The sequence below is a fragment of the Physeter macrocephalus genome, chromosome 1 (assembly GCF_002837175.3).
Source record: "Physeter macrocephalus isolate SW-GA chromosome 1, ASM283717v5, whole genome shotgun sequence".
Classification (NCBI taxonomy): domain Eukaryota; kingdom Metazoa; phylum Chordata; class Mammalia; order Artiodactyla; family Physeteridae; genus Physeter; species Physeter macrocephalus.
In genome coordinates this window covers 39,893,644-39,918,433 of record NC_041214.2, presented here as the reverse complement: position 1 = coordinate 39,918,433, position 24,790 = coordinate 39,893,644, and the positions used below count along the sequence as shown (strand labels likewise).

At 41.2% G+C, this 24,790-nt stretch overlaps 1 protein-coding gene across 9 annotated transcripts in view; it reads left to right on the top strand.

The window, feature by feature from the left end:
• Positions 1 to 24,790, top strand: part of TBC1D5 (TBC1 domain family member 5) — a 553,958-nt gene that overhangs the window by 466,621 nt on the left and 62,547 nt on the right. For 8 of the 9 annotated variants that reach the window (XM_055078836.1, XM_055078755.1, XM_055078770.1 and 5 more), the window contains 2 exons: positions 8,386 to 8,633; positions 12,620 to 12,685. In XM_055078836.1, coding sequence (XP_054934811.1) covers positions 8,386 to 8,633; positions 12,620 to 12,685 — 314 coding nt within the window. The remainder of the gene's footprint in view (positions 1 to 8,385; positions 8,634 to 12,619; positions 12,686 to 24,790) is intronic. The other variant, XM_055078808.1, reaches the window with a different exon arrangement.

Here is a 24,790-nt window from a genome sequence, read left to right as displayed (position 1 = left end):
TCCTAAGGAATAAGTAATAGCAAACTAACTTTTATCACATAGTTTTTATAAAAGCCTATAAAATCTTGAGTTTCTTGAGATGTGGAGAGAGTTCATTTTCTAAGATAATAGAAACCAATGTGGCAAACAAATTAGAATTAGATATAGATGTCTTTCATTGAAGCAAATTCGATACATTCAACCTTAAAGGTAAAGAATTAAGAAAGTTGGAAACCAATTCATTTTATAGAATTTGAGACCTTCAGCTTAGAGAATTTGTGAGTAGAAGTACATCATGAACGTTAGCTCAAATGTTAGAATCATTTGGAAAAGTATTATTTTGCAACCATGACAACTGTTTTAAATTTCCAAATAAAAGATAGATGTATATAATAAGCATTCTGAAAGAGGTAAATATGAATCATAATCCATTCAGGGTACGTCAATAATGACAGACTAGAAAATTACAGAGATGCAAAGAGAATATTTTTTCTATCCAAAAACCAAAGTCACATATTTATATTTACTTTTTCCAGCTACTCCTTGCACTTAAGAAGATAATTTTAAAGTAAGTTATATGTTTTTATGATGGAAAAAAGTATAGGTAGGATGAGGTGAGAATATGATAGAAAGAAAAGGAGATTTTGATGGAAGGAGAAGGAAAAGAATAGAGAAAAAAGGCCTCAGAGGGAAGATGAACCTAGAGGAGGAAGGAGAGGTGAAAAGAACAGAATAGAAACTGAGGGTGGAAATAAGGAGGCAGGGCAGACAGGTAGGCCCCTGAGTTTGAGATGGGTTTGGTCAGCATCCCTCATTGGCCCACACTATCATTCAGGCCTCTTTTTGGTCCTGTAATCTTAGCAGGATAGTGAATGTGATGGTAGAAGCCATTTGGCTCAGCTGATCACAAGCTGTCAGAGTCAGAAGGGGCTTTCACTGAACCCTGCCTCTCACCCATGCCAGGGCCAGGGAGCCTGTGTGTCTGAAAATGATTTTCTAATCTCTACTTACACAGTTCCAGAAATGGAGCTCTTACTATTTTAAATTGAGCCTGTGAAATCACTAGAAAGGATTTCCTGTGTCATAACCTTTTAACTGTCTTCTGTTACTGTCTGTAACTTTTGTAAACTTATTTTTTAAAGCCACGCGAAGAAGAGCTGCTTTCCCTCATGGCAGCTCTCACAGTATTGGAGGACTTGCTCCCCTGCTTTTATAGCCATTTCTCTTCCATCGTAATTTTCATACCTCCCTACTGTTCCACTCCATTTTATAGACACAGAATTCAGTTTTGCCAGAAATTAATGCATCACCAAAACAGTCTGCCATGATTGTACAGTTAGTTACCTCCTGCAGTGTAGACAGTCAGCTAGTATTTCTAGCCACATATTATATTTACTATTAACGGAAAATGTGTTTCCTATAAGAGGTTAATATATACTTACTATATATAGATACCATATTTACTTTTGAGGGATAATTACAGGGTACAGAATTCTAGGTTGGTGTTTTTTTCTCTCAACACTTTACATATTCACTGCACTCTCTTCTTGCATACGTGGTTTCTGAGGATAATTAGAATGTGGTTCTTATTTTTGCTCCTTTATAGGTAAGCTGTTTTTTTTTCCTCTGGCTTCTTACAGGATTTATTTTTTCCTGTGATTTTCCATAGTTTAAAAATGATATGACTAAGCATAGTTTTTTTTTGGCATTTGTCTTGCCTGGTGTTCTCTGAGCTTCCTGGATCTTTGGTTTGTTGTCTGACATTAATTTGGGGGAAATTCTCAGTCATCGTTTCAAGTATTTCTTCTGTTCCTTTCTCTCTTTCTTCTCCTTCTGGTGTTCCCATTATGTGAATGTTACATCTTTTAGGGTTGTCCCACAGTTCTTGGATATTCTGTTCTGCTTTTTCTGTCTTTTCTGTTTGCTTGGGGAGTTTCTATTGAAATATCCTCAACCTCAGAGATTCTTTCCTCAGCCATGTCCATCAACAATAAGCCCATCAAAGACATTCTTTTTTTATGTTACAGTATTTTTTATCTGTCATTTCTTTTTTTTTTTCTTAGAATTTCCTCCTCTCTGCTTATGTTTCCTATCTGTTCTTGCATGCTGTATACTTTATTCCTTAGAGTCTTTAGCATTTTAATCATAGTGATTTTAAATATCCAGTCTGATAATTCCAGCATCCCTGCTATATCTGAGTCTGGTTCTGAAGCTTGGTCGCTCTCTCTCTTCAAACTATGCTTTTTGCTTTTTTAGTACATCTTTTAATTTTTTTTTTTTATAGTTGGACACGTTGTACTGGGTAAAAGGAACTCCAGAAATAGGCCTTTAGTAATGTGGTGATAAGGTGTGGAGGAAAGGAAGCATTCTATGGTCCTATGATTAGGTCTCAGTCTTTTAGTGAGCCTGGGCTTCCAGACTGTGAACTTGACACATGCCTCTCAGCTGCAGCCCCCACCAATGTCGGGTGGAACAGGACGGCTAGAGGGGGCTGGGGGTGGGTACTTGCCTTCCCCAAGGTCCGTTAGACTCGGCAACAGTCCCTGTAGGTTGGACTCTGGTTAAATATTTCTCTTGAGGGAGAAGAACAAGATGCTCTGGTGTATTTCAAATGGTTCCTTTTCCTCTACCCCTGCCAGAAGCACAATTTTCCTCCCATATTTACCATGAGAACCTGGTAGAGCTCCAGAAGGTAAAACTCGCTGAAGTTTGGGCTGCCCCTCCACCCTCCTGACTGGGTCCCCTGGGAGATTTTAACTCTCAAGTTTGTCCACACCGAGCTTCTAGCAATTCAGCCACAGTTCCAATTTCCCTACCCCAGCACTGGTTCCTGTGGGTTTCTGCTCTGGTAGGTCGTGATCCTCAGTATTCACCCGTCACTGTCTCCAATCTGGGTGACAACAGTTTGCCCTTTGACCTCACTTCTCTTATGGATCTAAGAAAAAACTGTTGATTTTTTTTTTTTTCAGTTTGTTCAGCTTTTTACTTGTTGTTAGGACAGTGTAAAGACTTCCAAGCATTTTACACGCTGGTCTGGAAACCCAGAAGTTCACTCATCTAGAATTAATGCAGCCCAAGAATCTTATTTTTTTCCTGCAACATCATTATAGGCTCGGATTAGCCTTGTAGACCAGACCAAAACATTCATGTTTGGGAGCTTGACTTTTTTTTTTTTTTTTTAATATGAACTCACGTTAATCCTTGCCTCCCTATTCTATCTGTAATGAGCAGTTGTCAAAAGTTTTAACCTAAGTGCATAAGCTTTTATTTATCTTCATTAAATTTTATCTGTTTCATTTATTTCTCATGCTACCCTGTTGAGAGTATTTTAAATTTTGATTATTTTATCTGATGTATTGGGTGCCTCTGCAGCTTTTGGTCTAAAATTCATAAGCCCATGTTCTCTTGCTTCAAGTCTTAAGACTATAGGATATTCTATCTCAAAGGGACACAAAATATCATATAACTCAGCCCCCATGGTTTAAAGATAAGGAAACTAAGGTGCAGACAACAGGCTAAATAACTCTTCCAAGTTACGTAATTCGGTGACAGAAGATTATGACCTTAAAAAAAAGGACTGGTGAGGAGGTTTGTGAACCAAGTCTGAGACACATGTCACCAGAGGGGTGCTAGAACATTCAGCAGTACACGTGAGGTACAGTTGTTCAGCTATAACTAAGCGTGTATTATCCTCCATTATATCCACTGCACCTTGATAAAATCCAACAGAGGTCAGCGCTTCAGATAAGAAATAAAGTTGTCTTAGAATGACTTGTTTTTAGTGAACCAGAATGGCTACTTGTAATAAACACAACCATTTCCAAGTAATTAGTAAAAATATTTGTATAAACCAGTCTATTTTACAGTTTGGTTTCCACAGTCCTTTTGAAAAATCAGAATATTTCCCCACTTCCATTCTTCTGATATTTCTATTTTTATTTAATAAAACAAAATGAGTAATATACTTAAGACAAACCCAACTGTCTAAAATTTTAAATGTATCTAAATAACAATTGGATCAACAGACTATTTGAAAATGTGGGGGAAAATCTTTGATGCAATTGCTTTATTTTTAAAAAATATTTATTTATTTTATTTATTTACTTGGTTGTGCTGGGTCTTAGTTGCGGCAGGCGGGCTCCTTAGTTGCAGCTCACAGGCTCCTTAGTGGTGGCTCACCGGCTCCTGAGTTGTGGCATGCGAACAATTAGTTGCGGCATGCATGTGGGATCGTGCAGGGGCCCCCTGCATTGGGAGTGAGGAGTCTTAACCACTATACCATCGGGGAAGTCCCGATGCTATTGCTTTAATCAGATGCAATGTGCAGCTTTAAATGCTTTTATTGGGGGCTTCCCTGGTGGCGCAGTGGTTGGGAGTACGCCTGCCGATGCGGGGGACACAGGTTCGTGCCCCAGTCCGGGAAGATCCCACATGCCGCGGAGCGGCTGGGCCCGTGAGCCATGGCCGCTGAGCCTGCGCGACCGGAGCCTGTGCTCCGCAACGGGAGAGGCCACAACAGTGAGAGGCCCGCGTACCGCAAAAAAAAAAAACAAAACAAAACAACAACTTTTATTGAGAAAATGAATAAGTGAATGAATGAATGAATGAATAAACCAAGCATTCAACCTTTGGGAATATAGATAAAATAATTAAAAATGAGTTGAAAACTCATTATTTGACAAAAATATAAACAAGCATCTAACAACATTTTATTGCAAGAGGAGTGAAATAAACAAATATTAGACACTTAATATCAGACTTGAAAGAAATCTGTAGGTAAGAAGGAAATAAATCAGAGTGGTGAAAAGATTTGGATACCAGGAAAGGAAAGAAGGTTGTGGAGAATTTTTACAGAGGAGATACTTTTTTTTTTTTTTAAAGCTTTAGAAAGGTTTTAGAAGTTGAATGAGAGCAGCTTATGATCCTGGGAATTAAGAAGGCTTTGGAGACCCTAGAAGCTCTTTCAGTAAAGAGAGTGTGGGTTAGAAAGCCAGGCTGCAAGAGATCAAGTTGGCAGGAAGAGGGTAGAAGAGGCAGCAAGAGTCACCCACTTTCAGAATTTCAGAAACGGTACAGAAAGGGCCCAACGGTGAAGCCAGGTTGGGTTCTGGTACAGGTATTTCGAAGGATTCATGGATCTTCAGGAAGATGCCGCTGTTGCTGCTGATTTAACCCACTGAAGAAAACTGCGCTAAAAGAAAGTTCTTGGCACAATTTCCAAACAATCCCTCCTAGGTGGTACTGTTTTTAATAACAGTATGTAGTGTAGACGACAGTAACGAAAGACTTTGATTACACAGAGCCAGTTGCTCATTAGATTTGGTGTTCAATGTCTTGTTAACTCCAAAGCCCTCTTAGCATTTCTTTTAACACTATTTACACATTGCCTCCATCTTTAATCCAGCCCAGCCTGGTCCTCACTGTCCGTCAGATCTCTTGACACCTGCATTAATTTTCATTAATTTAGCACACGTGACTTAACAGCCAATAATAATTGTTGCAGAATGTTTAGTCTGTCTTGGGAAGACCGCTGCTGCTACTATTTAAGATCTCTCTTAGCTAACTTTGTCATAAAAGTTGTCATGCCTGAAACACAAACAGTGGGCAGCATGCTCAGCATGCTTGCTCTAGAAGTACATGGGTTATAATTGTTTCTGTCTGAAAATACAGTCACCTTCAATAGTTGTTTTCAAAATTCTTCTTATTTTTCTGGAAGCATGAGTAGTGGATGAGGGGGAAATTGGTTGAAAAGAAAAAACGTTCAAAAAAGGAAAACAGTGCTCATCCTCTTTTAAGAGCTATTCAGATGAAAAATGGCTCGGCATGAGCTTGATCTGTGTGTTTTTCATGGTTTTTAGTAGTAATGAAGATGCCTTAACCATAGTCTCTTGATAATGCTCTAGCAGTTTCTTAGTACTTTTATCAACATATGAATTTTAGAACTGGCAATATGGGAATTTGACTAGGACATTTTTGTTTATAAAAAAAGGGTAACAACATTATAGCTTCTTCATATCCGTGAATTATGAATCTTGACTTGCATACAAGCAAAACTAAAATGCAGTGGAACTTCAGTATCCTAATAACTCTTCTTTCCACTATGACTCACGAGAAAGGGGGATGCACGCAGGCTGCTGAGGGCCCTGCAGTGCCAGAGGTGAACGCCTTCTGAATCCAGAATTTATGAGTTCTTTACATGTCATTCATTCTTTTTCTCAATAAACATGTATTGAGCACCTTCTCTGTTGCCAAGCTGTAGCGTCTGTACATTGAGAGGTCTCTACTTCCTTAGGAAGCGTATAAAAATTGGAAGTAAGTGGTGCATCATCACTATATATCCTCACCTCCATTAGGAAACATTATTTTCAATAATTTTTGGAAGGACATTAAATAGCTTTGTTCTTTAAAGATGAAATGATGCAAAACGAACCGTTTGAAAAAGGATTTTTTTTCACATTTCATGCGTTATAAATGAATAGCTCGTTTCTTTTATAAAGCAAATTCCAGGTTTTAAATTTGATTTGTCCAATCTCTGAAGCAATATAAGTTTCCCATACCTAGCCCATGATCTTAGCTAGGACCGTTAAAGACTTTATGGAAGGAAGAAGCATAGTGTTCTTTGCTTTTTATTACAGAACTCTGGATCAGTTCTGTTTTAGCGCCCTATCTAGTAATGGCAGGGATACAGCTGTCATATAAAAAGTAGGAGAATTACCGTGTAAGTGCTTCCAGGTAGATCTGAGAGGAGGAAATGATGGCAAAATTCAAGGTAACTAAAATCATAACAAGTGGATCCCTCAAACTTGATTTTCAGTTTTCTACTTTTATGAAAAAGAAGCTAAATGCTAGAAAACAAGCTTCTATTAATGATTGGGCAGTAAAAATGCAAACTTTGATATTGACGTGGTCAACCTCCTACAACTAAAATACTTTATAATCATAACTGGTCTTTCACGTAATAGCCCTGAGATGCTTCAAGATGATGAATCATTTGGGAAGTAATCATTCATTTTAGCAAATGTTGACTTGGTGTCCTCTATCTGCCAGACAGAGCACGGGGGCTGGCAAACCCTGGTTTCCGAGAGAGGACCTGTCTGAGAGGGAGCGGGGAGTGGAGGGGAGTTGACTGCTGCTGAGACGTGGCGTGAAGTAAGGATGGACCTTTGCTCTGCGGAGTCATTGGTGACCTCCGGGGTGGTTTCAGAGTGATGGCAAGGAGGCCACAGCCAGACCTTAGTGGGCCAGGACTGGAGAAGCACAAATAGCACATTAAGACACTTCTGAAAAGATGCGTTGTGAGGAGGGAAAGAAGTAGGATGGTAACCAGGAAGGAATGAGGGTTCAATGGAGAAGCTGGGAGACACGCTTGCTTGCGCGCGCACACACACACACCACGGTTGTGTGCTAATGGGAAAGATACGGTAGAAAGGGGGAAATGGTGATGGAGGAGAGCAAGATCCAGGAGCAACAGTCTCCAAAGGTCAGAGCAGATGGGATCTCCCTGCACGTGGGGAGGCGGGCCGTGGCCAGGAGCAAGGGACGCTTCCTCCATGGTAATAGGTGAAAAGGCTTAGACTACAGGTAGACGCAGCTGCCTTTTAACAAATATTTCTAGAACACCTGTTATGTTCTAGGCAACTGGCAACATGGCAGAGAGACCCAAGTCCTGTCTCCATGAAACTTTTATTCCTGTGGGGGTTGGGGGAGGTGGACAGATCATAGCCAAATAAGTAAAATATGTAGTATGCCAGATGATGCAAAGCGCCATCAGGAAAAGTAAAGCAGGGACGTGGGGAAGGAGGATACGGAACGCGGGGGCAGTAGTGTGGGGTGAGGGTGGGCTCAATTCTCGTGGACCAGAGCCCTTGATGTGCTTCTATGAACTGACTTCGTGGCTCTCAGATACATTTATTTTTCAAAGTCAGATTAAATATGGCCTTGTTCCCACAGGCCAGAGTTTGTGGGAAATCTATTCTCAGCCTGGCTTTCAAGGTGTCCCCTTCTGTGGGTTACCCCAGACTCACCCAGCCCTGTACCTCTCCTTCAGAGTCCTCATCACAGGTTTTAGTCATACATCTGTTTATGTGATTATGTGATGCATGTATTTTCTAGAATCTCCAGGAGGGAAACTATGTCTGTTTTGGACAGTTGCAGTGTTGGCTATAATGGGCCCTGTTTGTTGAATGAATGAAAAGTAAAAAGACTATTTTCCATAAGCCACATCTTTAAGAATCTTGTTGCTTTATTATTCTGTGGTCACTTTGAAATTATCACGCCTCACTTCGTGTAGCTGATCTAGACCTTTTTCAAAGCAGGTAAGGTATGTTTTTATATCAACAGAGCATGTGAAATAGAGTTGTCCTCTAATTTAAACAATGTCTCTCCACCTAATTTGTTTTTTTACAGGACCAGTGCCAAAGGTGCTCCCCTGAATATAAATAAGGTCTCTACTAGCCTGATGAATTTTGGAAGAAAGTTGATTTCTCCGGCAATGGCCCCGGGTGGTGCGGATGGCCCAGTACCGGGAGGCAGTGGCGGTACCTCCTCCCCGGCTGTGGTTCCCACCAGGACCCTAGTAGAGGCCCCCAAGCATCCTCTGCAGCAGCAGCAGAGGCTGATGAAATCGGAAAGCATGCCAGTGCAGCTGAACAAAGGTAAGGGAAAATACTAGTTAATCTAGAGGAAACACTCGCAGGGTAGCCTGGGATTTCCTCACCTGCCTATGAGGAATCACCATCCTTGAAAGAGAAATTAGTGCAAGACTTAATTTTTTTAAATCTGTTATAGTAGGTCCTTTTTAAATGGCAATATCAGATACTATATTGTTCTTAAGAACGTTTTATGAGGTAATTTGTTAAAGTACTTGTTTTAACATCCGTACCTTAGTATACTTGCATTTGTGTCCTGGTGATGCCCACAGAGTATGGCGTGAACTATCACAGCACGGAACTTGAGGTCAGTTGACCGAGATCTCTGCTAGCTTTGTATAGTGATGCTTCTGGCTAGAAGAGCATCTGAGATGGGAAGGTCTGGTACCCTGGGCTCTGCTAGTCAAGGCATTTGTCCGTGCCATTGGTTTGGAGGAAGAGGGTCACCAGGCTTGCAGTCCCTCTTCCAGCTGCTTTACCTCCAAGGAAAACAAACTAGAGCCCAAAGCGGGGAAGAGGCCAAACAGGATATCTCAGGCAGAATATCTCAGAATTAGTGTCTGAGTCCCTGCACTGAGAGAACCAGAGAACGTGAGAGCCGGATCTCTCAGTTGATGAATGTGCACTGCTGCTGGGACTCAGGTACGCTCCTTTCCATTTCAGGGCCTTTCAAGCGCTTCACCTGCCTCCGGTGTTTTGTTCATAAGGGAGCTCTTCAGGTTCTTACTCAGAACCTTTTTCTCTTATTTTCTACTTATTTCCAAAGACGTATGAATTAAGTACCCCTACTCATAGCCGATTAGAAACAGCCACATTTATTTTTAGTGATGGGACTCTGCTGTCTATACTATGGAAACAAGAAATAGTAACACGATGGCAGAAAATCTACAAAAATCAATCCTAAGGCCTCACAAAGCATAGTGTCTGTGGCCAGTTAGTGTCAGAGCAAATACCCTCCTGACCCCTGCCTCATCTGTGTCTTAAAGGTGTCCCTGGATCATAGCCAAGTTCAGTAACAGGTGTTGACAATAACAATAGTAATATTGAATCAGTAAGAAGACCTTAAACCATGTTCCATATACTCTGTTTAAGAAGATTGCATCCAAAATTATTTTAAAAATTAAATTATTGGCATTTAAACTGGTCAGAACTTAAGTTAAATGGACTCTTCTCCAATGATAGAAAATAATGAGTTACTCAATAATGAGTGTGCGTTCTTCTGTTAGTTTCATCATATTATCTATCATTGCCTATATGAAGTATTAGACTTTATATACTTAGTATTTAAATTTCTATTAAAATATTCCATTTACCTTACATACGAATATCTCTTAAAATTACATTCTTCTCTTTTCAATGTAGAGCTATCACACATGATTTAAAGAATAGGAGACTTCAGATCGTTAACATATTGTAAATGTATTTTAATGCCAGGAGACATGCCCACTTCCAGGATGGCAATGAGTGTTATTTTATATATTTCTTAATTGTACTGTTTTACTGTTCTAAACAAATATGATTTCAATATTGCTTTGATAACAAGCTGTAGTCAGTAGTAATTCTAACTAATGGCAGCAAGTGAGTCAGAGAATCTCTTAATGCCGTTAAATTTTCTGAGGAACCAAGCCAAATGACTACAGAAATATAAAGTTGTGTCTCTAAGGAAATGTCAAGTATTAATATCACAGTAAGTGAGAAAGGAAGTGCATGAGGATGGAACAATTGATGAAAACTAAGTCTCCAGTTATAAGGAAACAACAGAGCACTTAAGCAAAGTATTTGGAACATGAGCATCACTGGGGCATTTTGTAACTGATCCCTGCGCTGAGCGAAAGTGGTCTTGTTTGGCAACTCTCCTTTTTATTTCTGGTTTGTTCTTGTCATGTCAACCTACAAAAAGCTTGTCTACCTTCATATTAAAGGTATATCGTCCTGCTAATGCCCCTCCCTGCATGAAGTTTTGAATAAAATGGAGTAAAAGGAAGGAGAAAGGTTTATACCAGTAGAAGCGAGGGTAGGTTGATCCCCTTCCTTCATTCACTCTCCAGTGAACCACGGGCAGAATCCTGAAGCTTTCAGACCCTTTTCCTCACCCGGAAATAAGAGGTTTGGGCTGATCCCTGGGGAGCCTCCCAGCTCCAAAAATCTGCGGTTCCTTTGGTAAAAGATACCAACATCGGTTGTTTATGCTGGTGTTTCCCACAGGTGTCCTGCTGTGCTGTGACACTGACAAATCTGCAGGTGTGTCACCTGGCCCCGGCAATGAGCGAGCACAGTGTTTACCCTTTCAGAAGGCATGTGTTGGAATAGGACTTCTGACTATCTCAGAACAGAGTTAGCTACTTAGTGCCTTTTTAGTGTACTCTGCTGGAAAATTTGAAAGTTGTTTTGAAAAGTGGTTGTTTACGCAGCTGGAAATCCTAATGGCTTTCATAGGTTAGTTAACTCTCGATTACCTGTGCTTGTACAGGGGAAGAGTTCTACGGAAAAGCCAACATTCATGTATCTGTCACTTGAAATGCCTTCTGCTGTTGGCGTCTCTGTTGGGGCCAGGGTCCTGAAGGAAGGAGGGAGCACAGGTGATCCTCCATCATTTTCCTGGTGACATCCAATATTAAAATTAGTCTCAGTCTCTAAATATACATGAATAGGTGATCTAGAAGCAGCAGAGTGAAATGGGTAGCAAGCATAGAATTGAAAATTTTCAGATGTACGGAAAATGAGGCACACCATTCACCAGTGAATAGAGAGTTAACTATATTATGAAAATTCAGAACTTGAGACGTTCCACTAAAAGTTGTTTATCACTTGTTTGGCATATGTACCTATTTATAGATTTTATTTCAGCTATAGGAGAATATAAATGCATATATATCGTGTAATATAATGTACCGTTAATTGATAGGAATGGTCTAATTACAACCCAATAATTTCCAGATGAGCTGGCTGTGCTGTAAATCATAATGGTAGCAAGTGGTCAAGGCACTGAGGGTTGTTATATAATTCAAAAATTGATTTTTTTTTTTTTACTATTGTGTAAAAGCTACAGGGAAAGCAAATCTGTTAATCATACGTTATCATACATAGAAAATATGGTGCCTTTTAAGAAGGCTTGTTTTTCAGCTCGTTAATCTCAAAATAGCATGGGGCTTCAGATGCTGATCTATCCAGGGGATGATTCTGTCGACAGTAACTGTGCTTCATATTGAACTTTGTCATCCAGGAAGGAAATCAAAGAACCAAAAAAATCTTCCTTCTCAGTGGTCGTGTACCTCAAGTGCTTCACAGTATTTCCTTTTCCTTTCTTTCCTGCATTTTTTAAATGTACTCCCTTTCCCCCCCTTTTCCTCTGTTTTTTGAATTTGAACACTTCTTTATTTTAAGCATTTACTACAGGTCCAATTTGTAAATGAAATCTCGCCTGTAATAAGTATATCAAGTTTAAAGGGTATGCAGTTCACAGATTTATTTTTACATGTTGACATTTATAAGTGCATGTGGTAACTTATGAAATCTTTTCAGTACTTAATATGAAATTAGAACTTGTTTAGGTCTTTATCTTATCACTGAAGAAACTGGTTTCAAGTTTAGTTAAAAATAAATTTTGTCTGTTGCAGAAGGAAATCAATTTGGATAAAGAATTTTTTTAAAAAATAAGAAAATATAAAATCATGCTGTTATTTGTAGCATAATGAAATCTGCTCAGCTAAGTCTTTTGATGGCTAAAGTTTCCTATACTTTACACTAGTAGAAACTTGTTTTGTTCCCTAAGAAAAACAGGCACAAAAGCTTTTTAGGAAACACTTTTCAAAAATCAGTTCCTTTAAAAAATATTTTATATTAATTTTTCTAAGATTGTGTTGTATTTTCTGTTTCACTGTACTTTTAGTAATTAGGTTGATAAGTAAAAGTATTCCAGCATTAAATATGAAAGAAAAGTTGATTTTTTTTCCTCTTTATGATATCTAATTATTTTTTCTTATGAAATCCAGGCGATGTAGTTACAGGAAGCGATGCTCAGGTTTCTGTTCCTGCCCAGACCCTAACTGACCTCCCAGGTATAGTTACCATGGCAATGCAGTATCTCTTTGCCTGCAGTACTATCATTGCCTCTTCCCAAACTCCATTTTCCTTTTTGCCCACCTTCCATTCATGCTGTTTATCAGTTCACTCCATTGTTCAGCCACTGAGTGGCACTGTTGTTAAGAACAAAAGTCCCCTCTCATGTCATATCGTGCTGATGCCAAATCCCGTTAAGATGTGGGTTTTTTATCAAGTTTGCACCAGCTTCTTTCCTTGCCGAAATATGGTCACTCTAGTAGATTTTGTGATTATTTTACCACCACGTTTTATTTGGCAGCTCACGCTGAGGTGTTCTTTCAGTTGTGCGTAGGTGCTCTGTGACAGGATTTGACAAATTAGTTCTGAGGTTAAGACATTTTAGATGCTGTGTGTATACATATTATTGTATGTTTTAGCCAGAGGTACTTATTATATTTTAGCTAAAAGAATTACAACTTGATTCTGAAATAGGTTTTTAAGTACAGGCTTCGTACTATGAATCATATTAACAGAATTAAAGTTCAGTGTGACAAATCTCTATGTAGAGTCATTGGCAATGATTTAAAATAAAAAGATAATAGTTAAATATCATAACCGTGTGTTCAAAATCTAGAAAAAGTTTATTTAAGAAATACAGAATAATAGTAATCCATATTCAGCAGCTCCTGTGGAATTTAGAAACATACAAATATTTAAAGTTGCTGCATTCATCTTTTATTATGTAATCTTTTAGATAAAAAATATGCTATAGAGAGGAATTCTGTATTAAATGGAAGACTAGACTAACTTTAAGAATCCTCCATTCAAATTCAGATAAAAGGGCATCCCTGGTGGCGCAGTGGTTGAGAGTCCGCCTGCCGATGCAGGGGACACGGGTTCGTGCCCCGGTCCGGGAAGATCCCACATGCCGCGGAGCGGCTGGGCCCGTGAGCCATGGCCAGTGAGAGGACCGCGTACCGCACAAAAAAAAAAAAAAAAAAAAAAAAAAATTCAGACAAAAAAGATAGCCGTATTGGTTGAAATTCCTATCATGTCTTCCTTAATTTAAAATATCCACACAGTACAGTCATGCTACTAGTATGAAAATACTGTTCTAATAATGATATGTCTCCATAATATCTGTGCTTTTTAATAAATTAACAGAAAACAATATATTGTGATTAGGAGATCAGTGGGGTGTTGACTTAACATCTTAAAAAACATACTGTGGCACAGAGGGGTGTGATCTTACTTCTATATATAGTTCTGTGTTTCATAGGTACGGTTTCTGGCTGTGTTCTGGTTAAGTGAACCAGCTGACCTTTAGGGCTTTTCAAGCTCAGGGATTCTGTGAAAAGCTGCTATTTACTCTTCTTGGTTTCTGTGGAGTGATCTGTATAATAAAGGGGTGCAGTAGCCTGGCCAGTAGAAGAGGCAGATCACCTCCAGATGACTTCTCTTTAGCTTTGTCAGTTATTGTGCTTAGATGAATATTGATGTGATCTTCTGATACGGTGAAGATTCATAGGACTTAAATTTGTTTCCTAAAATTAAAATCTGAACCCCCCAGGCAACTTTGTTTTTGGCCTCGCCACGTGGCTCACGGGATCTTAGTTCCCTGACCAGGGATCAACTCAGGCCCTTGGCACTGAAAGCGCAGAGTCCTAACCACTGGACTGCCAGGGAATTCCCCCCAGACAACTTTTTTTTTTTTTTTTTTTTTTTTTGTGGTATGCGGGCCTCCCCCTGTTGTGGCCTCTCCCGTTGCGGAGCACAGGCTCCGGACGCGCAGGCCCAGCGGCCATGGCCCACGGGCCCAGCCGCTCCGCGGCATGCGGGATCCTCCCAGACCGGGGCGCGAACCCGGTTCCCCTGCATCGGCAGGCGGACGCGCAACCACTGCGCCACCAGGGAAGCCCCTCCCCAGACAACTTTTTAACCAGAGTTTTGTTATCCCAAAGTGAGTTCACCGCAGAGTATTCCTCTGGGTATTGAAGCCCGATCATTTTATACCTGTGGAAAGAGAAAGCTGAAGGCTGGCGTGTCTGTTCTGACTTCTGCTTTTATGCTATTGCTCAGTCCGTGTTTTCCTGCAGACCAGAGCCACGTGAACAGTGTCGCTTTTTAAATAGACTCTTAAAGAAGGAGATTGTATCATTTTGTTCAAATAACTTGTGTTGTAGAAGTAGAAGCATCTCATTCACTTATTCAACAAGTGTTCATTGAGTGCCTACTGTGTGCCAAGCTCTGTTTTCATCAGTCCCTCGGGCTTCCCTCCAGCTTCACCAGGCTGCTAGGGCATCCCCGGTGCTTTAGATGACCCAGCAAGCCCGCATGGTCAGGAACCAGCTCCTTTTCTGATACCCTGTTCTAAATTACCCTGCCTGCCCTGCTCCAACAAAGACTGTATCAGTCTGACAGTGAAGAGTCCAGTGGCTTAATGAGACATGAGGCCAGATAAAGAGCTTCCAATCTGTGATGAGACAGTAGGATGATACCTACCCGGATTTGGAGAAGTCACAGTGTGTTTCCCTCAACACACTTCCTGCAGAGTGTCAGGAAGCAAGGGGAAGTAGAAGTAAACCAAAATAGTCAGTGGTGGCAACAAAAAACTTTCTAACAATCTCTGCTTGATAGGATCAGTAATATTGGAAATTGGAGAATCTCATCAGATGTGCTAAACCCACAAAAGTAGGTATACTTTTCATTTCAGGGAAATAAAACTAACATTTAGACTTCCCAAGTGTCTTTTTTCAAAGCAGTGGAGCAAATTTCAAGAAATTAAGTAAATGTCAATATTTTCAATGATTCTTTGATTGTAGATAGTCTTTTCTTCCCATGAGGTTTCATATCTGTATCTTTGCCTTTTAACACACAATAATTATACAGATTTTAATTTTTTGAAGAAAATTCTGAATATAAAGTGAGATCTCACAATTTAGTCAATAAATAATATTTGGAAAATTGTTGGAAAGTTCCATTTTATATTTCTCAGTGTAGGCTGCAATCATAAAAAAATGTGCCACAGGACAGTTCACTTTTGGCAACTCAAAGGGTTTCTTCAAAATTATTTTTGGAAATGGAGCATCTACCCCCAGGAACTTTTTTCGAGAGATACTTAGGAATTATTAATTTATAAACTAAAAAACTTTAAAATATGGGGAGATAGACACACGCATATACACAGACATTACTTCCAAAGAGAATTTAGAATTTCTAACAACAGAAGTATATAAGTATTATCATATAATGGACCCTTAGGAAAGAAATTTCGATTTCTTAAGTTATTGCCATAGGCAATGTTAAAATTTGTATTCGTGTATATGTATTTATGTTACTAACATGAATGTATGGATATCATAGATATCATTATATAACATCTATCAGGTTGTTTTTCTTTTCCATTATGGTTTATTACAGGATATTGAATATATTTAGTTCCCTGTGCTGTACACTAGGAGCTTGTGTTTATCCGTTACATGTATAATGGTTTGCATCTGCTAATCCCACACTCCCAGTCCATCCCTCCCCTCCCCTCCCCTCCCCTCCCCTCCCCTCCCCACACCTTGGCAACCACAAGTCTGTTCTCTATGTCTGTGAGTCTGTTTCTGTTTCTTAGTTAACTTCATTTGTGTCGTATTTTAGATTCCACATGTAAGTGAGATCATGTGGTATTTGTCTTTCTCTTTCTGACTTACTTTGCTTAGTATAGTAATCTCTCTACGTCCATCCATGTTGCTGCAAATGGCACTATTTCGTTCTTTTTTATGGCTGAGAGATATTCCATTATATATATGTACCACATCTTCTTTATCCATTTATCTGTTGATGGACATTTAGGTGGTTTCCATGTCTTGGCTATTGTACATTGTGCTGTTATGAACATAGGGGTGCATGTATCAGGTTGCTTTTTTAAATAAAAAATGTTGAGAAAGATCAAAAATCTCCCTGCCCAGATAATCACTGTTGACATTCTTAAGGTAAAACTGAAGTGCGTGTAATATTAGACAATCCCCAATTAATTAAAGGCATTACATGGGAAATAAAACAACCCCCTTTTCTCCTCCCACTTCCTTCTGCCAGCCCATTTCACTAAGGGTGTCCACTGTTAAGTTTCTTATAATGCCTTGTAGGAAAAAAAAAAATAGATTTTAAACTGAGAAACAACCTGCGAGTCACATTAGTGTGTTAACAGCTCGTGCCTGGAGATGACTTCACTCTGGACCTTCAAGACGAAAGAAACACTAACAGAAAAGCCCCAGTGCAGGTGACAAGCAGCAAATGGGTAGAACAAAGAAGAGGGAGGTCAAATCAACTCGAGCAGGACGTGGTGACAAGAGGACCGAGAGCTGCTGCTGCCCACAAGGGTGAGGGAGGGGACTACAGAGCCAAAAGGTTATCCTGGTAGATGACCCGGTACTGGTCCCTCTGGGTGTTGTTGAGACATGATAGTCCTGAAGCAGAGCAGGTAGTTCCATTATGTTCTGAACGATTGCAGAGAAGTACAGAACATGTAAAACAAATTTGGGGACGCATCAATTAGCTAGAAAATGCCTCTTTTTGGAACACTTACTCGAAAAAACATTGAATAAATGAGTTGTTTTTGGATTGAGAACAAGGTCAGAATTTGCCCTTTGATATCCAAAGACCTCATTCCACTTTTCTTTAAGTCGAAGTCACATTTACTGCAGCCCTTTGTAGGGGAGCAGGATGGTGCATCTTTGCCCAGCCCGGGCTCTGGAGTCAGGCCTGGGTTAGGGTCCTGCTTCCGTCACTGCCTTGCTGGATGACCCAGCGAGGCCACTTCACCACTCGCCTGTGAAGACAGAGGAAGAGCAGCTGCTTCAAGGGCAGTTACCTGTCCCATAGTAAGGGCTCGAGGGTATGGCCTCCTTGGTGCGGGGGTCCTGGTGGTGGCATCATTATGTGTTTTCCTCAGGTACCTCTTTGGTTTCCAGAATCGAATAGATGAACCTACTTAACACCTCTGTCTTTTCTTTGCTTAACAATGACTTCTGACAATCTGAAACCCCGTGTTTGCACGCCAGCCCTGGACGCGATAAAGCTTGACCTCTCTGGCCAGGCTAGAACCAGGTCTGTTTCAGGGGCTGCAGGTACAGCCTGCTTCCTTCCCCTCTTGTGGCACTAAAATGTATGTTTTTAACGAGTAGACCTGAGCCCTCTTGCTGTCTGTCACTCAGGTCTGTGAGGGACCAAAGTGTCACCAGGCGGGGCCCAGCTGCGTCCTGTCTTCTCCGGGTCGCCGAATGACGTCAAGGCGACCCCCTTCCTATCGCCACAGCACCGGGCTTCCCAAAGGCTTTGCCCTTCCCGCTTCTCTGAGCCAGGCCTCCCACCAGTGACCCCCAGACTTCCTAGCCTCCTGAACGTTTTGCCTTTGGCTGTCCTGTGTCCAAATCCCCCAGCTGGTCTCAGGTTTATGGGGGTTCTGCCCGACTATTTAGGAATACAGCCCAACCCCTGTTCTTGCTTTCCATTGAGTTTAATGAGAGAAAAGTCACGAAAATATTATGCATGAGGCATAGTAGGAACGTAATAAATATTCTTCCCCTTCCTCCTTTCCTCTCTCCCAGCCACTCTGTGGTCAGGGTCCCCACTGATGCCTGTCAACTCAGGCGCTTGACAGATAACCTCCATTGACACGTAGCACAGGGGACCCAGAAGTTTTATTGAATCTTTCAGAGAAGGACAGAGAGTGAAGGAAAGATTTAATATACCCAGACACGGCCGTATCTAGTCCAAGGAGGCCCTTTGTGCGTGTCAGAGAAAGGTACGTCCCCGTCCTGCGCAGACGCAGCTCGCACCAGGGCGTGCGTACGAACCCGCAGGCGCTCCCGGGCGTGGCGTACGTGGTGGTCCTGGCCTCAGAGCCAATTAGCCCAGGTCTGTGGGCAGTCGCCGGGCAGTGCAGCCAGTGGAAGGACAGTCCAGCAGGAGAGCACTGGCAGGTCTGTGACCACAGGACTGCCTGTGAACCCTCCTGCTCTGGATTTGGAAGTGCCCAGCGTGCTGGTAATGGTCTGGGTCTGCGCAGCGCGTAGCAGACGCCGGGAGCCACGCTGAGCCCTTTACACATGCGACGCACCTAGGACACACAGCGCGCGTGAAGTGGATGCCTCCCTTGTGGATGAGAACTGGGCCTGTGGAGGGTCAGTGACTCGTTCAAGGCCGCACAACTAGATACCAGCTGAGCTCAGACTCCAGCCCAGGTGCTGACTCAGCAGGTATTGGTTTGAGGAATTGTGCTTTGCAAGTGTCTCTCAAATCTGTCACCCCAGCTTTAGTTGAAGCCTTATAATCTCTTGCATGGGCCAGTGCAGGAGATGCCTTGTTCAGCCAAGCTCCTGTAAAACTCAGGCTACTTTCCTGGTTAACATCTGTAATAACTCCCATCCCTACTGACAAGAGAAAGGCCAAACCCCTTCACATGAGAACAAGCTGCTCTTCTTGGTCTAGCTGGCCCTATTTTTAGAGCCCCACCTTCCCTCTTGCCTCCCTCCCCCAGAGCTGGATGACCAAGAGAGAAAGCAGCTCACATTTGGGGTACCGGCAGCTTTTAGAAAGAATCTGATTCCCTCCTCCCCACCCCAGCCCACCCCCGAGAAAACCATTGAAGTAATCATCGAATGAAACAGAAGCACTCTGTTGAACTTCATCCTATTTTGTTTACGCTGGTATTGGTGTCGTTTTCAATTCCATATGGATGACAGGAAGCGCTGAAGGATTAATCAGGCTTTGTCTGAGCTCGATGTTCCCGGGAGTCTAACTGCCTCGTAAATACCATGTTTTCTGCCCCGAAGTGACCTTCCCTGAGCCATGACCCCCACCACTGCCCACTCCTCAGATTTCAAGATGTAGCTCACAACTCTGATGGCCTGAGACAGGATTGGATGGTCCCTCTTTTTTTTTTTTTTTTTTGTAACATCTTTATTGGAATATAATTGCTTTACAATGGTGTGTTAGTTTCTGCTTTACAACAAAGTGAATCAGTTATACATATACATATGTTCCCATATCTCTTCGCTCTTTTGTGCTTCCAGAGTCCCGCTTTTCATACTTCTGTGTTTGCTTTTACCACCTGGGGTTGTAGGTTAGTCAGTGCAGGTACAAGGCTGTGTTTCCCTTGTGCTGCTGTTTTAGGAGCTTCTCACGAGCTCCTGTTGTGGTCATCCCCCCATCCTCAGCGCTGGGCAGAGTTTCCAGAGACATTTCCTCAGATCAGTCTGCACAGGGCTTGTTCCCCTATGTTTGGTTATGAAAGGAAGACTGGGCATGCCCCAGGTGGCTTGAGAATAGGTCTGTATTTAGTATATTCAAGAGTGCCTTACCATATAATCGTAAATAATTGTCTTGGGTCAGGACTTTGGAGAATTCGGGTAGGAGGCTTTTGGGGGAGTGCCCTCAGGGTCAATACGTGGGGAGTCAAAGAAGCAGTGTTGCCCTCAGTTGTCTGTTTTGAGACAAGGGGGCCAGCCTTTGTCCTCTGTCCACCCAAACCAGTCACTGGATTGGAGCTGTTCCCCGGGGAAGGGGCATGATCTTGGGCAAAGCAGCTCTCCTCGGCTGGGGCTGTTTCCAGAGAGGAAGCCGTGAGAGCCAGCGGCAGCCCACGCTGCCCGCGTCTGAGAGAACAAGTGCCTCGGTCCCGAAGTGGGGATCTCTGCAGGGCTCCGCAGGCTCCTCTAGGAATGAGCATCGGGTTTTGGTGCAACACAAGAAATGGTTAATGTTGTTCCTGTCAGTTAAAAACTTTCAAAGGTTTACAAGAGTATCAGGGCTGCTGTGAAGTGTATGGGCTACAGGCGTGTTGAGAGTCCTGGCTCCTCAGCTTGGGAGCTGTCCAGGTAAGGCCCTGGTGACGGAATGTCTCATCCATTTACCCCGTATTGTCCCGATCCATGTGCTAGGCTTGGAAAGGGCGGGAAGTCTGACGGTCCTTTCTTCTGTCTCACACGCTGGTGACTCTGTCTTCTTAAGGTCTAAATGTCTACGGTCCCAAAGGGCACAAAAATGGTAGCTAATTTCTATAATTGAGGGGAAATGTATTTTGTACAGGGTTTTTATACGAGATACAGGCCAAGTAGTACTTTATTAATACTACCACCAATTTGGAATTTGATCATTCAGAGGTAAATTCTGATAAGAGCTGGCTTAGTTTTATCTCTGAAAAGGTAGTTTGCCCAGGAGAATAATAGCTACAAAAGAAACTTAGGGAGAACAAGACACTTTCAAGTTCTTTCTGGATTGGATAACTGGATACTAAATCTCACCCAGTAAATGACTGCTGAGCTAATTGATTAAAGCAGATATTCGAAAGATCTCTCCTAGGTATGTCATTAGCTTATTTTGTTATGGTTACTTTACGTAACAGCCTGCGTGTTGTGAAAAACATTTGGAAATTTAGACTGTTAAGTGGTTTATACCTGTCCTGTCCAGTGTGGTGTCCGCTAGCCACACAGGACCTTGGAGCGCTTGAAATATATGCTATTTTTTTTTTTCCATTTTGGAAGAAAGATGGGGGCAAAAGTTGTTATAGTCCACAGAATTCTAACTTTTTCCAGCAGTATAATAAAATTTAAATGATTCTACCTGGAATTTTAGATTAACTCAGAATCTGAACTATAATGTCAAATGTTCAGAGTCTAGAGATCATAAGTAGAGAAATGCTTCTGCAATACTTAAGAAATAATAATGAGCATTTCCCACTATTTTAACAGTTCTGTGAATCAAAAGTCTGATTCAGGTCTCAGCAAGCTAAAACCAAGGTGTCAGGAGGCTCTAGGGGAGAATCATCTGTGCTGTTGGCAGAATTCACTTCCTTGTGACTGTAGAACCAAGGTCCCCATGTCTTCACTGGCCGTCATCTGAAGGCCATTGCCAGCTCTAGAGGATCCACACTGACTCACGTCCCTTCCTCCACGTTCAAAGCCAACACCACCAGGTCAACTCTCTCTCCTGCTTCAGCTGCCTTCTTTTTCTTTAGTCACAGCTCTGACTCCTTCTTCTGCTTTCCTGTTTCACTGTAAGGACTAGTGTTCACACTAACCCACCATGATCACCCAGGATACTCTTTCCATCTTAAGGTTCTTTAAATCACACCTGCAAAGTCTCTTTCGCCACATAAAGTAGCATACTCATAGGCTCTGGAGATTAAGGGCATAGGCATTATTCCACCTGCCATATAATATGGCTTTTGGGGGAAAGATATGAATGGTCAAAATTGACCCAAGAAAAAGTAGGAAACTTTATTAGAGGAATTAACATAGAAAAAATCCAAAGAGCCGCTATAGTAGTACTTTTCAAAAGTCACCAGCACCAGAGTTATAGGTGAATGATCCAAATTTTGAAGGGACAGATAAATTCAGTTGTATAAACTTAGAAAAAGATGGAAGTTTTTTCATTTCATTTTGTGAAGAAAACCATGTTCTCGTGAATCAAAATGCTTTGGCTTCTTAGATTTCTTTTTTTCTGTGGACTTTTAAAAGTAATTTGAAACTCAAAGCTGAGCAAACATTCCTTTTGTTTTAGCTTTATCTTCCGCCACCCCAAGGCAATAAAAGCTTCTTTAGGAGTAGAGTTCCAAGGAGCAAGGAGAAAATGTTCATAAAAGGAAAAAGAAAAACCTAGGTTTATAATAAACACTTAACTTGTTTTTCACTTTATCATCTTGGGTACGAAATGCCTTCCTAAGTAGGACCCTAAAAACAGAAGCCAGAAAGGTAAATGTAGACATACACAGACATATATACAAAGGGCTATGTTCTAGAATTTAGGAGGAACTCCCCTAAATCAGTTTTTAAAAATGAAATTAACAGAGACAATTCACAGAGGACCTTCAGATGGCCCATATTATTATGTTAAGAGATATTGTTTAAAAAGATATTCAGCCTCACTAGTTGTCAAGAAACTTCAAGCTAACATAATGAAGTCTTCCTTCCATCAGGTTAACCAAATGAGTAAGTAGATAAAGATATCATACATCATATGACATTTACACTTATATATAAATATATATTACACGCATATATGTCTGTTAAGATCCTAGGAGGAAGCAGTTTGGAATCATCTAAATTTAAAATGTACATACCATTAAACATAGCAGTTCCATGTATATAAATTTATCTTACAGAAATAGCCAACTGTACCTAAAGATGTACCTCTCCAGAGTGTTGTCATTTTGTTTGCAAAGGCAAAAAATTAGAAAAATCCTAATTATTCAGGAGCGCTACAAAATTTCTTTCTTCACATTCCTTAAAAAAGGTAAGGCAGATTTTTATATAAATGAAAGACAAATTTTCATGACCAAGTCCAAAAAACATGTTACAGAGGGATGTACTTTTGGAATAACAGAATAAGGACCTTTGAAGAATCTGTTTTTCCATAAAAGTAACAAGAAGAATGGCAAGAATGCCAAAATTAACTTGTTCAGAACTCTGAAAATTAATCAAAGGATTGAGTCAATTTGAGGAGCATCTATTCAAGAAAAAAAAATGGCTGAATCTCAGTAACAACCGTGAGAAATGAAATATTTCCTGCTATATCAATAAACAGAGGATGTCACAGTCATCAAGGATCACAGCCCTCCAATGTGAGCCGAGGAAACTCAGGGCTGAAAAGAATACCTGCCATCTAGCAGCCATCAGACTGCAGCCACTCCCTGTGGTGAGCCCTGAGGAAACTCAAGATGTGTCAGGATGCTGGACCCAGATAGCTGAGGTGCATATCAAAGGAATGATTTCAGTGAGCCAAGACTCTTGCATCTTCCCATGCATAGAAAAGCGCTAAATGTCTTAACTTGAGATATCTGGTTTTCTTTACTTAACAATAATCTTTTGATGTTCAGACTACCTGCCCTTTGTTACAAAACTCCTTGGTAACCTGGCTCCCCAACCCCACTCCCCCGCTCACCTCCTCAGAGCAGCTTCTCAGAGCTATCTGAAACGCTGTCTCCCGGGGCTGCAGTCCCCATTTTGCCCCAAATAAAACTTAACTCACAGCTCTCACATTGTCCCTATATATTTTTTTAAGTCAACAACAGCATGCTTTGTAACATTTTAACTTTCCCAATTTCCACCCTCTCTCCCCAGCTCTGCCATAGCCTTTGATAAACAGCAGCCTCGCAACCACTGGAGGAAAAAGAATGAATTTGAAGCACCCTAAAAGTCCCATCCCCAGTAAATGTCACTAGTTGACCTGTGCAGCAGCACCCTCAAAAAACCTCTTTCTTAGGGCTTGTCTTTATTGGACTTTAATCAGAACTCGCTGAGGGAGAAACCCTATCCACAGAGCATCCATTGAAAATAATCAGTGGCAGTTACTTAACATGGCAGCTGCCCAAGGCAGAAATGGAGCAAACAAGAGGCTAACCAAAAACTTAACAAGAAAATCAGAGACTAGCAAAAAACTTAAAAGGAAAATCTAAAGAATGAGATGTCCATCGGGGGTTTTGAAAAGCTCCAGTATATTCCTGGGAATCGAGAAGGCCACACACATGCATGATTATACACATGCCCAGGGAAGATTTAAGAAGGGTTTAAACTGTCAACTCTGGATGAACTTGAGGCTCTGCATAGACAAGAATGAAGGCTAGAGCAGAGTTGTAAACTGCATGCTGAGCACTGAAGGCATGCCCGAAGACACACGTACAGAGCCCCTTGCACAGAGGCTCAGAGACTGACTGGTTCAAGGCATTTAAGGAAGGGAAATTTCTGTCTCTTAACTGACCACTAAGCTAACCGAGCAGAGACTTCAGGGGCACACGATAGCAAAGAATATAGACTTTACAGAATTAGTTTAGGGAAGTCACTAAAAAACAAAACAAAACAAACAGCAAGAAAAACAAATTTGGGGGTTGGGATGGGATCTAATTTGCAGAGTTGCCACATTATTTTATTAAAATGGCCAGTTTTCAATAAAAAGTCTGAGACGTATAAAGAAACAGGAAAGTATGGCCGTATTATAGGGAATAAAACAGTCAATACGCACTGCCCCTGAGGAAGCAGAGACACTTACTTGACTTACTAGATCAGTAAGCTATTCAATCAGCTATTACAAATATCTTGAAAAAGTTCAAACTGTGTCTGAAGATCTACAGGAATGTA